General features: G+C 41.9%; 1 protein-coding gene across 3 annotated transcripts in view; it reads left to right on the top strand.

The window, feature by feature from the left end:
* Positions 1–218: 218 nt before the first annotated feature.
* Ap1ar (adaptor related protein complex 1 associated regulatory protein) overlaps positions 219–14,541 on the top strand; it is a 29,327-nt gene continuing 15,004 nt past the window's right edge. Inside the window, exons 1-3 of one of the 3 annotated variants that reach the window (XM_005357260.2) lie at positions 219–543; positions 11,903–11,951; positions 12,988–13,014. In XM_005357260.2, coding sequence (XP_005357317.1) covers positions 467–543; positions 11,903–11,951; positions 12,988–13,014 — 153 coding nt within the window. In that variant the 5' untranslated portion in view covers positions 219–466. Of the gene's footprint in view, positions 544–11,901; positions 11,952–12,987; positions 13,015–14,541 lie in introns of those variants that run through there. The other 2 variants (XM_005357261.2, XM_026784089.1) reach the window with 2 other exon arrangements.

Below are 14,541 nucleotides of genomic sequence, written 5' to 3'. Positions count from 1 at the left end.
GCGACGAAAAGCCAGAAACGCCACAGAGAGAAGAGAAAAATCGCCTAGGATCAGGGTTCAACCTAGTAAAAAGACAGCCAAGAACAGCGCCTCCTGTCAGGCTGAGACGCCAAAGCGGAAGCGGGAGGAAATGACGCACGCGCCGGCCGCCGGAAGCGGGGCCGCAGGAAACGTGTCCAATGGGAGCACGGGAGCGGCAGGGGGCGTGGCGGCACGGGCCTCCCGCGGCTGCCGGGGCGGTGACCGGCGCGGGCGGCGGATGGCGAGCGGGCCATGCGGACGCCTGGCGACCCAGGACCCCACCGCCCTGCGCTCATCCCTCGCGCCGCGGTAGCCCGGTGCCCGCGTGCCTAGCAGTGGCCTTTGTCCCCTGGGTCGCCGATTGCCGCGCTCCGGCCGGCGCGGATGCAGCTGCTCCGCCTGGGCTCGCGGCTGGAGGAGGAGCGGCGGCGCCGGGCGGCATGCGATGGGGAACTGCTGCTGGACGCAGTGCTTTGGACTGCTCCGCCGGGAAACGGGGCGGCTGCAGCGAGCCGGCGGAGGGTAAGCGGCAGCGCAGGCCCGGGAGGCCCGGCCGAAGGTCGGCGGTGATGGTCCCTGCCGCCCCCGTCCAAGTTCTCTGTCCCCGAGGATCCGCCTTGGGAGGCAGCGTCCCCGGTGTGCACCCGGCATTGACTCCTGGACACACCCTGCTTTGAATTTGTTTCCTGTCAAAGCGTCCGTCCACGTCTTTGATTTTCTTTTGGGCCTTAACAGAGCAGGTGAAAACCTGGCCCCGAGGTTAATGCCTCAGGTGAATTTTAAGTAGAAGTCACTTTCTCCAGGCTCTGATGAACTAACTCTGTTAGGTCAAGAGCTGCCGGATCACAGCGCGCACATTGGACATTTAAGTGATTGGTGCGGCACTATGTAATTCTTTTCATATTAATACTTAGAAATTTGGAAAGGATAGCACACTGTGATTGCTACTCGCGTACTTGGTAATCCAAGTATCGCCAAACATCACTTCTCTTGTGCGAAGTGGAATATGCTTATGATTTTTCTATCCACGCCATCCAATAGCAAAATTTTATGATTATCGCCTTGTTATACTTTTTATTTCCTAGAGTAATGGGAAGAAAAACGAGGCACATAGCGTTGATGTTGACTTTATTGTTACTAAGTATTTCCCAGGAACTTTAGCCTAGAATTAAAAAATCTAAGCCAGGCACTATTTTGTACTTTCTTAAGCATACTGCCAGATTTTTCAGCCAATAGCTTTGTACCTTCCAGCATGCATACTGTAACCAAGGGATTTGTAATTTAGAATCTTTGTGTCATGGAGACGTTTTAAAATATGATTCACTAATCAGGCAGCGTATCCCCTGGGATACAGAATAACTAAGGCTATATACTATGCATCCCTAGAATCGGAGTGAATGGACTCAGATTTCTGCTTAGTTTGGAATTTTGATTTCCCTGATTTCTGTAGTATTATGGTCACAGGGGAGTGACAGCTGTTTAATATTGTCATCCAAAATCATATTGCTGTAAATTTTATGTGGATGTACCCTTTCACTAAGCTATGCAAATAGACTCATGACAGAACTGGACATGTACCATCTTTGGCTTTAGGTTATTACCTTGGAAGTTGTAATGTTCCAACTTAGGGAAGGAGTCTTTTATATTCTGTGATAGGTAAAATAGTTTTATATTTAACATTACTTGGATTCCTGTTTTTTATAAAAACGACATTTTATATATGCTATTCATTAAAATTGTGGATTCTACTGGTTGAACACAGGCTTGGCAGCATAGGACAGGAGGAACAGGAGGAACTGAGGGAGTCAAGTGTGCGTTGTCTGGACATACGTCATAATACTTGATCGTGAGTCTGCACTTTGCCCTGGGTAGACACTTTGAGTAAGCCCTACTTGGCATGGATACTTGATCTAAGACCATCTGACCAATACCAATCCTGTTTCTTTTCATCTGCAAACACAGGTTTCAACAGTTTCCTTACTTGAATCTTCTGGTAAACGCACTGCTTAATATTAGTCTTAACAATTCTTAGCAGCATCCTGGAAGCATGTAGTTACTTAAACACAGTAAGATTAAAGTCTTTTAGTTTAGTTGCTATGTTAGGCAGGCATCTGACCAGTTAGTAGTTACTTCTAGAGGTGGAAAGAAAAATGGGTAATCACAAAAGTTTACCTTGATTTTATGTCACTGTACTTATCATGACTAGAAAAATATAGGACATCCTAGCCTTTCCTAGGCTCATTTAGGCTGAACTCCACAGGGGTGTGTTGTCATTCGAGGCCTGATTTCTTAGCCTTGTGGATTTCCCTGGAGTCTCTCAAAACGAGATCACTAACTCTACACTATGCAGTCTCAACACTATAATTACCAACTGTACTCGAGTGCGCTCTAGGATTTTATATGCTAGGATAACTGCTGACCAGTCAAAATATCAGTGTAAGTGCTAAAGCAAGTTGGAGACCTTCACTGCCAAGAAACAGAATGTTGATATCCTGAGGGGTTAACCTTCTTCATTTTGAGGGTTAGCTGATGAGTACATTTTGAAGAACTCCATATGCTCGCCAATTCTGTTTCTCTGGACAATATTAGAAGTGTGTGTTAACTTTTAGCATGTCCCTTGAACTTCTAATTGTTCTGTCTCCAACTCCCAAATTCTGGGATTAGAGGTGTGCAACCTCACCTGGTTCATGCAGTGCTGGGGCTTGAATCCTGGGTGTCACATGGTTTAAGACAGCTCTCTCCAGCTGAGCCACATCCCCAGCCGTCCATGGCACTTTCTCTTAGATAGGTTCTTGGAAACCTAGTTGTGTTTTGTTGTGTTCTATTTTAATTCCAGACTTTAGGTCGCGGTAAAATTGCCCACACTTGGTCCGGTTAAGATGTATGACTTATGCAAAGGTGTGATCGATCATGTTCGGTGTGCTCTATTTAATGGGTGTCAGCCCTTTGGGTTCTAGCAGCAGACTTGCTTCCAGACAATGGTTTTCAGTGATTTGCCTATCCTTTCCCAGTGAAAATGACTTAGTGCCTGCAATGTTTAGCTGTTTGCTGTGTGCCAGGCAGTATTCGAAATACTACACGTTATCTCGTTTATTCTTTTGCACACTCCTGTCTGTTGAAAATTTTGTACACTAGCTAGCCAAGATGCTTGAGACCGATTTCTTAATTTTTCAATAGGATTTTGGAATATTTCTATATATAACATTCTTAGACATGGACCCAAGTTGTATTTCATACACACTTTATATACCTGAAAGTGATTTTGTAATATTTTTAGTCTGTCTGTGGTTTTACACTGATTGCTTTAAACAGTGTAATGTTTATGTAATGTTTGTCTTAATGTTACCCAGGCTGGCCTCAAACTCTCCTGCATTTGACCATCTTCCTGTCATGTGAAGTCAGGTGTGGAATTTCCACATTGTGGCCTCAGGTTGGCTCACAAAAGGTTTTAGAGTTTGGAGTATTTTGGATTTTGAACTTTTAGATTAATGTTATTGAGCTTGCCCTTGTATTATAGGCTGAAAACCAAAGCTTAGAGAGTTTAACTGGCCTGAGATAACAGAGCTGGAATTGCAGTCAAAGTCCCTCTGCAACCAGAGCCCTTATCTGGTAATAGCTTAGAGCTTTTTATTTTGTAGATAACATTTCTTACCCTCTGTGTCTGTGAAGAATCCTGGATGCTCTTGGTGAAGAATTTATGAGTAGCTCAACAACTTGACCCTGTCTCGTGTGATAAGCTTCTTGAAGCTGTTTACTTGATCTCTGCAGTGTCCTGCCATCTTCTCCTTTTCTGTCTCTTTCTTGGCTAGTCTTACTCTTTCTAGCTGTCAGATAATGGGGTTTCTGGTGTCTTTCCTTCATTTAATTACCTTTACATGTACACTCTTATCCCAAGGAAATTTAGCCTTTCCTCTTACTTCAGCCCCTACCATTTCGGGTACCTTTGTAGACTACTATAAGGATGCTCTTGCCTAAGATTCTGTTTTAGTTTCCCTTTATACACTTGGACTCTGTTTTGTCTTTCTAAGTGTTGGCTTTCTTTTCATCCAATTAGTGGCTTCCAAATTGTTCTCCTAGTACTATCTGAATCTCATAGTGGTTGGGCTTTCTACACTGCATCGTGGTGTTTCCTTGTTTAATGACTTCTGCTGCTATTTCTTATAGCTAAATTTCTGGATCTTGTTTTTCTCCTGCAGCAGCCTGATCACTTATGTGGAATTCATGTTCATCATATATCCATTTTATCATGTGCATTCCTGTGTTTCAGCATCTGTAACTTAATTTTGTTCTCAGCTAAAACACAACAATACAAATAGATCTGAAAAAAAGCATTTTTAAAAATTAAAGAAATAAAGATATTCTTGTTTCAAAACAACATATTTACAAATCTTCATATTTTAACTTTTTGCTAAAATGTTATCCTGCATTTGAAAATAGTATTGATCCTATCTTGCCAGCCTTACTCTCCTCAATTCTCCAATTGGCCACTCTCTTAGCATCCTGTACTCCAGCCAGATTGTGTTATCCCTGATGCTAAGGAGCAGTGTTCTCTCACCCTTTGCCTTTACATGTGATGTTTTGCCATACTGTGTGTTGCTAAGATAGGGGAATCTCTGTTGTCAATAGTAAGGGATTTGTTTTATTGGTGTGCATATTTATGGGCTTTGAGAAACTTACAGATTAAAGATGCTTCTGAGATTCCACAAGTTACCTTTCACAGTAGTGGATTTAAATTAATACAAAAAACGTGGCCTGTTCTGTGTTGCCGCTTAGAGATTTCAGGACTTTGCTCTGATCTTTGTTCTTCCTGGATATGTTTTTTCCCAGTGTACTACTTTTGGGTAGTACTGTGAACCACATGCGTTTATCCACTCCCTGTATCCTGTTGTTCCGTCTGCTCCGTCTGTGTTCTGAGACACTACCTGCTCACTCCCAGTGGCTGTCAGTACAACTTGCAGTCCATCTCACAGTGCTGCGCTCACCTTTCCTTCTCAGCCCTTTCTTCCTTCTGGTTTTTAAACCCGAATTATTTTTTTTACTTTATTGTTTCCTGCATTCTTAGAAAACTGCTCTACAGCCACCTTGGCTGTGAACCTGAGGCTCATAATACCCCTTCCCTCCTGTGTCTGCAGCCTCTGCGTCTGTGCTGGCTCATTGTGTGTGTTTGTTGTGGTCAAGATGACACAAACCTAAACATATTTTCGAAGAGGGAATCTCTCCTGAGGAACTGACTGCATCAGACTGGCCTGCAGATTCCTCATTTTAGTGCTTACCCCACTTCTAGGATAAAGGCTAAAATCTGCAAAACCTTTAATGTGTCCTTCCAGATTCTACACTATGTATTTCTTGCCTGTTTTTTCTTTTCTTGTCTCTGTGTTACATTCTTCCTTGAATCTGTTTCTTCCCTTTTCACTTAGGTAACACCTGCTTACTCATCTTTTCACTGGCTATTCAAGAATTATCTTCCAGAGTTTTCTTGAAGCATCACCAATCCTTTGGCAATAAGAGCTCACAGCCCTGCTGAACGGTCTGCTCTTCTGAGCTCCTCTTACCTACTTAGCCTTTTGAATACACGCTTTGAAGTCGTGTCCACGCTGATCTTGGCTTCCTGTTGAATACCTGGGTCCTAGTTAAGTTCCTAGCCCATAGTAGATGTAAATAATTGTGACTCTGGGAATATAGTTTCTTTACTATGTCACTGTTTTCACATCCCTGGCTTTTGATCTCTGATATTCTGAACCACCCTTTCCCCTATTTGGGTATGGGCTGATTCCTCTTCAGGGTGATTAAAACACAGCCTTGTTTGTAATTTAAATTTGTGTCTTCCCTGTTTGACTTTAAGGTTAATTATTATTTATTTTCATGTCCTAAATATTAACACGTTCCTTTGCCTGTCATTCAGTAACTTAGAGAAGGAAGAAGAGAAGATTCGGTGTCACCCATGAAAAGAAGTCACATATCTTACTCTCCACAAGCAGGGGGTGGGTGAGTTCAGGTGTGCACACAGCATGGAAGCTGGAGGCCCGAGCTTCCTTCTGTTACTAGTGTCCTCTTGAGCATGCTCTTCTCAAGAGGCCGTGGCTGTTTTGTTTGTTTTTAGTCTATGTTTTCTGTCTTTGCCGTGCACAGAGGGAAAACCTAACTCCACTACTCTTCCAAGGCATAAAAATAATTTTCTGAATATCCATTCTAAATTTCATCATTCAGAAGGCACTGTTAATAGTAACTCTTTTTCCTTTATGATTACCAGTTCTGTAAGGCCTCCACAGATACATAGCCATATGTCTACCAGTAGCTGCAACGTAGATACACAGTGACATTCGTTATGAGGGATTGGCTCCAGTGCAAACTGTCAATGTCTACAGTATACAAGCTACTGGCCCAGGAAAGCCAGTTCGAGTCCCAGCACATAGGCAGAAGACAGCCAGGCCATCAGCTCAGACAGTGAGGCAGAGAATAGGCATGACATACTCACGTTGGCCTCATCCCTCCTTGAGACATCTGTCAATCTTACCCCTTCTGATTTGAGTGGTTAAACCTCCTCTGAAATATTTGATGTCAGCTGGAGAGCAGTGCCCATCATCATCTTCATAATAGCGTTTGCCAGGCATATGATTCATATCCTGCCCAGTCTTCTGTTGGGAGTGGGGAGGTATCTTGGGAGGCTTTTAATTTTTAGTAGACTTTGGAACCACTTACCTTTGTTGCTCATCATTTATTTAGAATCTTCAACCAAAATACAAAGGATCGTCTTACTGTATTTCACCAGGTAGGATATAAAATGAGTTGAAAAAGAAGAATACCAATGTGTACTTTTGAGTTTTATTGTTTTTTAACCCACTATGCAGCATAACAGAAAAGCATTAAAAACTTCATTTTCAGCCTGTTTTCAACAAGATTTAAATTTATCTTTGTATCTTGATAACAAGGTAATACATTTTTTATTCCCAGGCTATTCTGAATTCCTTTTATTAATGCCCCATGTCCCAACCACTGTCTGTTTTGCTTCTCTGCTGCTCTTTTCATGTTGAGCCCACATTCACGTTTTTAGTGGCAGAATGAACGCAGGAATCTGTCTCATGTTGAGACTCCTCAGGGACATAAGGACTGTCTACTAGTCAAACATGGTGACGCTCAACTTTGCAGAGCTCCAGGCTGAGATGGGAAATACACTTCTGTTTTCTTTAATTGCTGTTTAGATCGCCCTGGTGCTAAGTGTGCATCTTATTACAGCCATGGTCAAGTTTTGCCTGCTATTTCTTACCTCCCTTTTCTCATGCGCAGATGCTTGACTTGATAAAAGTTAAATGTACACGTGATGTGACCTTAATCATTGTCTACTCCGCTCAGCTCTGTGGCCCTGCTGTATTCCCAGAGGACTCTGCTGGCTTCTCACCTCCCTGTTTCTTATCCTTTCCCTGCTGAAGTCTTGCATCTCTGACTTGCCCTGTTTACATTTTTGCTGTCCCCATTCTTGCCTTTTGTCTCTTGCACATTGTAACCCCATTAGGATTCTGACCCCACTTCCCATCATTCTCACTGTCCAATCCTTCCCCGGGATTTTTTTATCCGCTAAGTATTTGTCTGCTTCTCTCACTGGCACCACCCTAACCCAAGCGATCCTTGGTTTCTCCCCAGCCTCAAGTTGGTCGCATGTATTATTCATGCGTTCACTCTGCATCATCTCCACTCGGTGCCCTCAGATTCTGTGGTTCCTGGCACTTGAAGCAAGCTTATGCTGACTTGCCTAGCTAGATTTAAGGAAAGAATTGTGTTCTTGCTCCTCTGTAATTACCTCAGATACAGTAAATATTTGTTAGGTTTCTCTTTGCTCCCAGTGACTTTGAACAATGCTTGTCCGAAACTCTATTTTCATACCTGATCACCCACTCATCTCTCTTTCTTTGCAGCATTAAATTATATTTTATAATACCACAGTTTATCCATTGATAAATTGATGGACATTTCTGTTATTTCGGGGGTGGTTGTAGTCTTTTCCCTTTGTTTTTTGCTGTTACCATTAGTTAGCATTCTAATGACATCACAAGAGATTCCCAGGAATGAAATGACAGGTTCATAGCTTATGCACATCTTCATCAGTATTAAACTATGTTAAAGTTTTTCAAGTTTATGACAGTGTATACTTTTACTAATAAGAGATTTCCATTGCTCCACTTCCTTAGTACTGAGAAGGTACTTTTTTCTAGCCCATTAATGTGGAATGCCAAGTGTTTGTACAAGAACTTCATTATAGCCCTTTGTGCCTGTAACAAATAGAATGTACAGAAATTCTCTTAATGATAGCAATGGAAATAAATATAAGAAACTAGGAATGAGTAATAGGAAATATTTCAAATTATAATAGTAGCCGGGCAGTAGTGGCACACACCTTTAATCCCAGCACGGGGGGGGGGTGGGGAGGAGAGGCAAGCAGATCTCTGAGTTCAAGGACAGCCTGATCTATAGAGCTAGTTACAGGACAGCCAGGGCTATGCAGAGAAATCCTGTCTCAAAAAAACAAAACAAATAAAAAACCAGAAGTGTAGGCATAAAGATGGACAGAGAGAAAGAGAATAGAGCACTTGTAGGTGACACAGCCGTCTTCATAGCAAGGTGACTGCCTCTTGTCACGTTGGGAGAACGGCTGCTTCCAACCTGAAATAGTTAGTGGAACTAAACAAAATCTGTTATTTTATGTATGTTGTCCAATCCAGAGACTCTTCCTTCTTGTGCCCCTTCTTTTTCTCTTTTTCCTAGCTCAACTATCCAAGGTGGCAGCAGTGACCTAGTAACCCATTTTTCTGTTGATTTTTGCTACAAACAGGACCTGGGGGACTCTGTAGGCGGAGTTTTCCTGTCCTGCCGTAGTTCTCAAATAAACACACTGAGGCTTATATTAATTACAAATGTTCAGCCAATAGTTCAGGCTTGTTACTAACTAGCTCTTACAACTTAACATATTTCTATTCATCTGTATGCTGCCCTGAGGCTTGTGTATCCTGCCTTGTGTATCCAATTCCTTCTGGCTGGCTGGTGACTCCTGACTCTGCCCTTCTCCTTCCCAACATTCTCAGTTTTACTTTCCCACCTAACCTTATTCTCTTCCACTATTGGCCAGTCAGCTTGTTTATTAAACTAATCACAGTGACACATCTTCACAATGTACAAAAGGATTATTCCACAGCAGACTTCCTCATTTGTTGGTGCCATCTTGCTTGTTAACTCCAAGAATCTCTGAACTTGGGAGTTATCTAGTGACCTTATTTTATTATCATAAGTGAAATAATTTGGAGCTGAGTAGCTTGGCCCTTACCTACTTTTTTAAATATTTATTTATTTATTTATTTATTTATTATGGATACAATATTCTGTTTGCATATATGCCTGTAGGCTAGACGAGGACACCAGACCTCATTACAGATGGTTGTGAGCCACCATGTGGTTGCTGGGAATCGAGCTCAGGTCCTTTGGAAGAGCACACAATGCTCTTAACCGCTGAGCCCCCCCTTACCTACTTTCTTAAGTGTGTATTTTCTTCTCTTAACCCTAGTGTTTGAAATCTGTACCAAAGAAATACTAGCTCTTCTTCCCAAAGCATTCAGCGTCTTTAGTCACGTTGTACAAATGTGAAAAGAGAAAAGTTTTTATCTTCTTGTTTTCTCGTATAAGCATAATAGAAGAAAATCAGATTTTCCATTCTGGATTGCTCTTTTTTTTTTTTTTAAGTAAATCCAGAAACTTTTGTACAATCTGACCCATTTAAAGTGCTAACAATAGAGTTCTAGAAAGTAGGATGGCTGTTTATCCCTTATTCATAGATAGTGTGATTTAAATTACTTGATCTGTTTTGAATGTTATCAGCTATTTGTTACCTATGTTTGGTGAGAATCTTTTTTATGAAAACCGCAGCCATGTGTTATGTAAAAGCACTAATGTGGATGCATTACATCTAAAGTGAACACAGCTAGACTCACAGCTGTGCTCTTAGTCCTGGAACCTGTGTGGGGCTGTTTTCAGCTGCAGACCTGATAGATTATACACAGAGACGGGATGAACTGATGACGTTCTGGGCGTTTTTCACACCTGACCTTGCAAATATGCTGAGGAGCTTAGTGACTGAAGTAGATATTTCAGTTGCTTTTGTTCTGTCTTTAACATCCAGTTTGATTTGACATTTCATAGCCCCCCAAATTCAGACGGTTGCATTTCCAGTGCTTCATAACATTTACCATACTGGACAGTGGGGTTCCCTCTGGGGTAACTGCCGCTGTAGGAGTGTGGAGGAAAGGAAGTTCCTAAGAAACAAGCGGGAACCGTTCTGGACACGTTCTGTATTCTTGAAGTCTGCGCTCCTCACCGTGTTAGCACCTGGATGCTTGGCTTCGTGTGGTCGTTGCTCTGCAGGCTGCACACTTGTTCCATTTCTAACCTTCCTCATCTCCGACAGCTCCATCTTGATTTCCGCCCTCTCCCACAGTCCACCTCTGTTAGCACATTCGCCTGTCTGTCTTCGTGGTTCTTGTCATTCTCTGTGCTGCCTCTTACAGCAGCAACTCATCTCTGAGATCCCCTAGGGAAGTTCTTACAGCGCTGAAGGCTTCTGAAAATTGTGTGAGGAATTGAACGGTTATGGACTTGCGCATTCTAGTGAGGCAGAGCCGTGGCTGTTGATGGGTGTGGCAGCCATGGTAAAGGTGAATATGGAACTAACCGTAACAGTGGATGCGTTAGGATCTTGGGTGATTGACAAACGACTCGCCCTTCACTCTGGAACAGATCTGTGAGGTAGAAAATAAGTCAAGATAGCTTTTTGTATTCCAAATTTGTTAAACCTAGCAGTCCATAGTGTGGAAGACTTGAGTCCTGGGTCCTTCATGCTTTTGATGGAGTCCCCACTGAAGGGCACTGCGGTGGACTGGCACTACCTGTGCTCTAAGGAGGCATCATTGAAATGTTCTTTCTTGTTTCATTTGTGAAGGCATAAGAAAAGAACAAAAGCTTTCTGTGAATATATGACTATTATCTAGAAGGCTCTCTTTGTCTTGTTTTGTCTTAAGACTAAGACCTGGCTATGTAGCCTGAGCTGGATTCAGACTCACAGCAGCTCTCCTGTCTCAGCCTTTTAAGCAATGGGATTGCAGGCAGGAGCGCCCCCAGCTGTAGATCATCATTCGGCTTCACACGTTGCCAGATATTACCCTTCCAGAGTTGTGATATTTTGCATATCTAAAATATAAAGGGCATACTCATTGTATATTATTTAGTATGATCATTTGTGTATTTTTAAAGGACTTTCTAGTTTTTGACATATTAATTATACATAATAATGAAATTCACTGAAATATTCATACATAATATGTCAATGCATAATGACATGACAAACGCATAATGTGATTTGGTTATATTCACCTCCATTATTAACAAGATATTTTACTTGATAACAGTAAAGGAAAATAAATTTTAAATGTCATTGTATTCTTTACTATGTGATAATTGTATAAATTATTACAGTCTTAGTATGCATTAGTGCCAATAAAAAGATTGGTTAACTAAATTTAAACATCTAAACATCTGGTGTGAATGCCTTTAATCCCAGTAGTCGGGAGGCAGAGGCAGGCCCATCTCAGTGAGTTCGAGGCCAGCCTGGTCTACAATGTGAGTTTTTTAGGACAAGCAGGGCTGTTATACAGAGAAACCCTGTCTCAAAAAGCCAAAAGAAAAAAAAACCCTAAACTATATAGTCTTGGATAAATTTGGTTTTTAGAAATACAAGGTGTTCTATATTTCTTGTTGTTTGCTTTATGAATACTTTATGCCATAATATTAAATCTATTTTAAGAGTTTGTTGTGATTTTTATCATTTTTATGTTTTTCTTCCCAGATCAAAGTACTTTAGAACATGCCCAAGAGGAGAGCATTTGACCATAGAGGTGAGTCCTTGAGCATTTAGTGGAATCCAAAAATGTCCACAGTTCTTCTTTTTCTTCTTTTCTTTGATGTGTTTTATGTGTGTAAGATTTTGCCTGTACGTGAGGGCACCATATGTATGCAGTGCTGACAGAGACCAGAAGAGGGCAGCAGATTCCTAGTGAGTTACAGACTTTTTGAAACAAGGCTTTACTAGTAGCTCTGGCTGGCCTTGAACTGGCTTTGTAGACCAGACTGGCCTTGAACTCTCTGAGCTCCTCCCGACTCTGCCTCCCAAGTGCTGGAATTAAAGGCAAGTTAACTGACTTTTGTGAGCCACCGGGTAGGTGCTAGGAACTAAACCTGGGTCTTTAAGATGAGGGGAATGAGGGCTGATGACGAGGCTCAGTGGTTACGAGCACTAGCTACTCTTCCAGAGGACCTGGGTTCAACTCCCAGCACCCACGTGTCAGCGCACAGCTGTCTATAACTCCAGTTCCAGAGAATCTGGCACCTTCATATCAAATGAACATAAAATAAAGTTAAATACTTACAAAGAAAGATGGGGAATGGTTCAGAACCACGTCTAGTATGGACTATAAAATTTACATCACAAATTTATTTCAATATTGTCCCTTGTTTAGGAGGCAGGTCCCAGGAGTACTTGGTTAGCACTCTGAGCCACATCTGCATCCCTCTTAGTTCACTTTTTATTGTGAGACGGGGTCTCCCTGACTCTTACAGGCTGGACTTAAACCCACGCTGTCACCAAGGCTGGTCTTCCTGCCTCTGCCTTCAGAGTAACTGAGATCTGTACCACCAGGCCTGGCTTAGTATTGTGAATTCTGATGCACAGAAAAAGAATTATATATGCTTGCTTGTGTTGGCCATTTTGTGGACTAGAATATACCAAATATGCTGATTATAAAAGACACTCATATAAAGATGAGTACCTTATAAAGATGTGTTATTTTGAAGGTTAAGAGTCGTGTCGGTTTCTTGTGAGATGTGTACACTCGACAAACATCCCTCCTGATGGTTGTCTTTTTATCCTTTCAGTTTGAGAACCTAGTAGAGAGCGATGAGGTAAGTATATAACTTACAGTCTGTTCTTCCTGATTGGTGCTTTAGTTATACCTTTATTGTCTTGCTTTTTACTTCTTTCTCATCCCTTCTGCATCTTTTTCTTCTTTGATTAATTTATTTTAGTAATAATTCAGAATTTTCTACTGTATTGTGAATATGATGCTGGACACAAGAGGGGTTTTTTTGCCTTTTATAGAATCCAAGAAACTTCAAAAAGAAGATATTTCTAATTCCTTTCCTTTACATAAGTAGAGTACTTCAATCTAGAATCCCTGTTTTCTGTGGCTTTTTGAGGGTAGAATATATGTATGATTATAAAATTCCTCAGTTTAACCTTTACCTCCCATCAATTGTTATTAATATTGATTTTCTATATCATTTTATTAAAAGCTCAGTCAAATTTAAGATGAACGTAAGAATAGAAATGCCAAAATCTTTTTTAAAAAAATACAATTTCGAGTCAGTGAGCTGTGCTATATACTGAATATGCAGAGGCACAGTTAGGAGAGTTTGAGTCTGTGTGCTGAGGTCCAGCGTTAGCCGTGTGAATGTGTGCAGAGGACTCCCCTTCCTAGAGTCCTCCGAAAGGAAAGTGTGTCTACTTTCCTCTGAGTGTTTACATCACGGGACCACGGAGATAACTCAGCGGGTAAAGGCCCTTGCCACCAGGCGTGAGTTCAGCCGCCAGGACCTACCTGGCAGAAGAGGGAAGCTGACTCCTACAAGTTGTCCTCTGACCTCGACATGCCTGCCATGCCTCACGTGTGGAGTTGAGCACAAATATACATACATAAGTAATAAAATGTAATTTTAAGTTATTAGAGTAGTTTAAATTTGTCCATTTCAACATTTTGCAAAGTAATTTGATCGAAAGACTGCCCCAGCCAGGCAGGACTGGCACACACCTTTAATCCCAGCATTTGGGAGGCAGAAGCAGGTAGATCTAAGGGTTCAAGGCCAGCCTGGTCTATATAGTGAGTTCCAGGTCAACCAAGGCTACACAGAGAAACCCTGTCTAGAAAAACAAACAAAAGAAAAAAGATCTTCCAAAAGCAGGCACATACATCATCTAGTAGACAGTTTAGGGAACCAGCCTTCGTTTTTCTGGAGAGGCAGCACCCGCCTTCCATGAAGTCTCCTCCCTTCCCTTCTCGGTCCCTCGTCTCCTCCTGCTCCTCCACAAATAAGGGTTCCTTCAGCTTCACAGCCCACCTCAGCAGCATCCTGCTTCTCAGAAGAGCCGGTGCCTTTCCCTGCGGTGCTCTTTAGGAGTCTGCTAGGGGCTTTTTGCTAGCTCTCACTCTGCTGACCAGCCCTTCTCCTGCCCCACCTGGTCCTGGCTACTCACCATCCTGTTTTGTGATGCTACTTCCCACATGACTGTGGACCTTTGAGAATTTAATTCATTATTTTGTAAAAGAAACTGAGCCAGCCCATTTTTTTCTTCTTTTTAGATTTATTATTTATTTTTATTCATGTATATGTATATTCTGCTGAGTATATGCCATGTGTGCAGGTACTTTCAGA

The sequence above is a fragment of the Microtus ochrogaster genome, chromosome 21 (assembly GCF_000317375.1).
Source record: "Microtus ochrogaster isolate Prairie Vole_2 chromosome 21, MicOch1.0, whole genome shotgun sequence".
In the NCBI taxonomy this organism is placed as follows: domain Eukaryota; kingdom Metazoa; phylum Chordata; class Mammalia; order Rodentia; family Cricetidae; genus Microtus; species Microtus ochrogaster.
The sequence above is the reverse complement of the archived record's forward strand: the minus strand, read 5'-3'. Positions and strand labels throughout refer to the sequence as shown.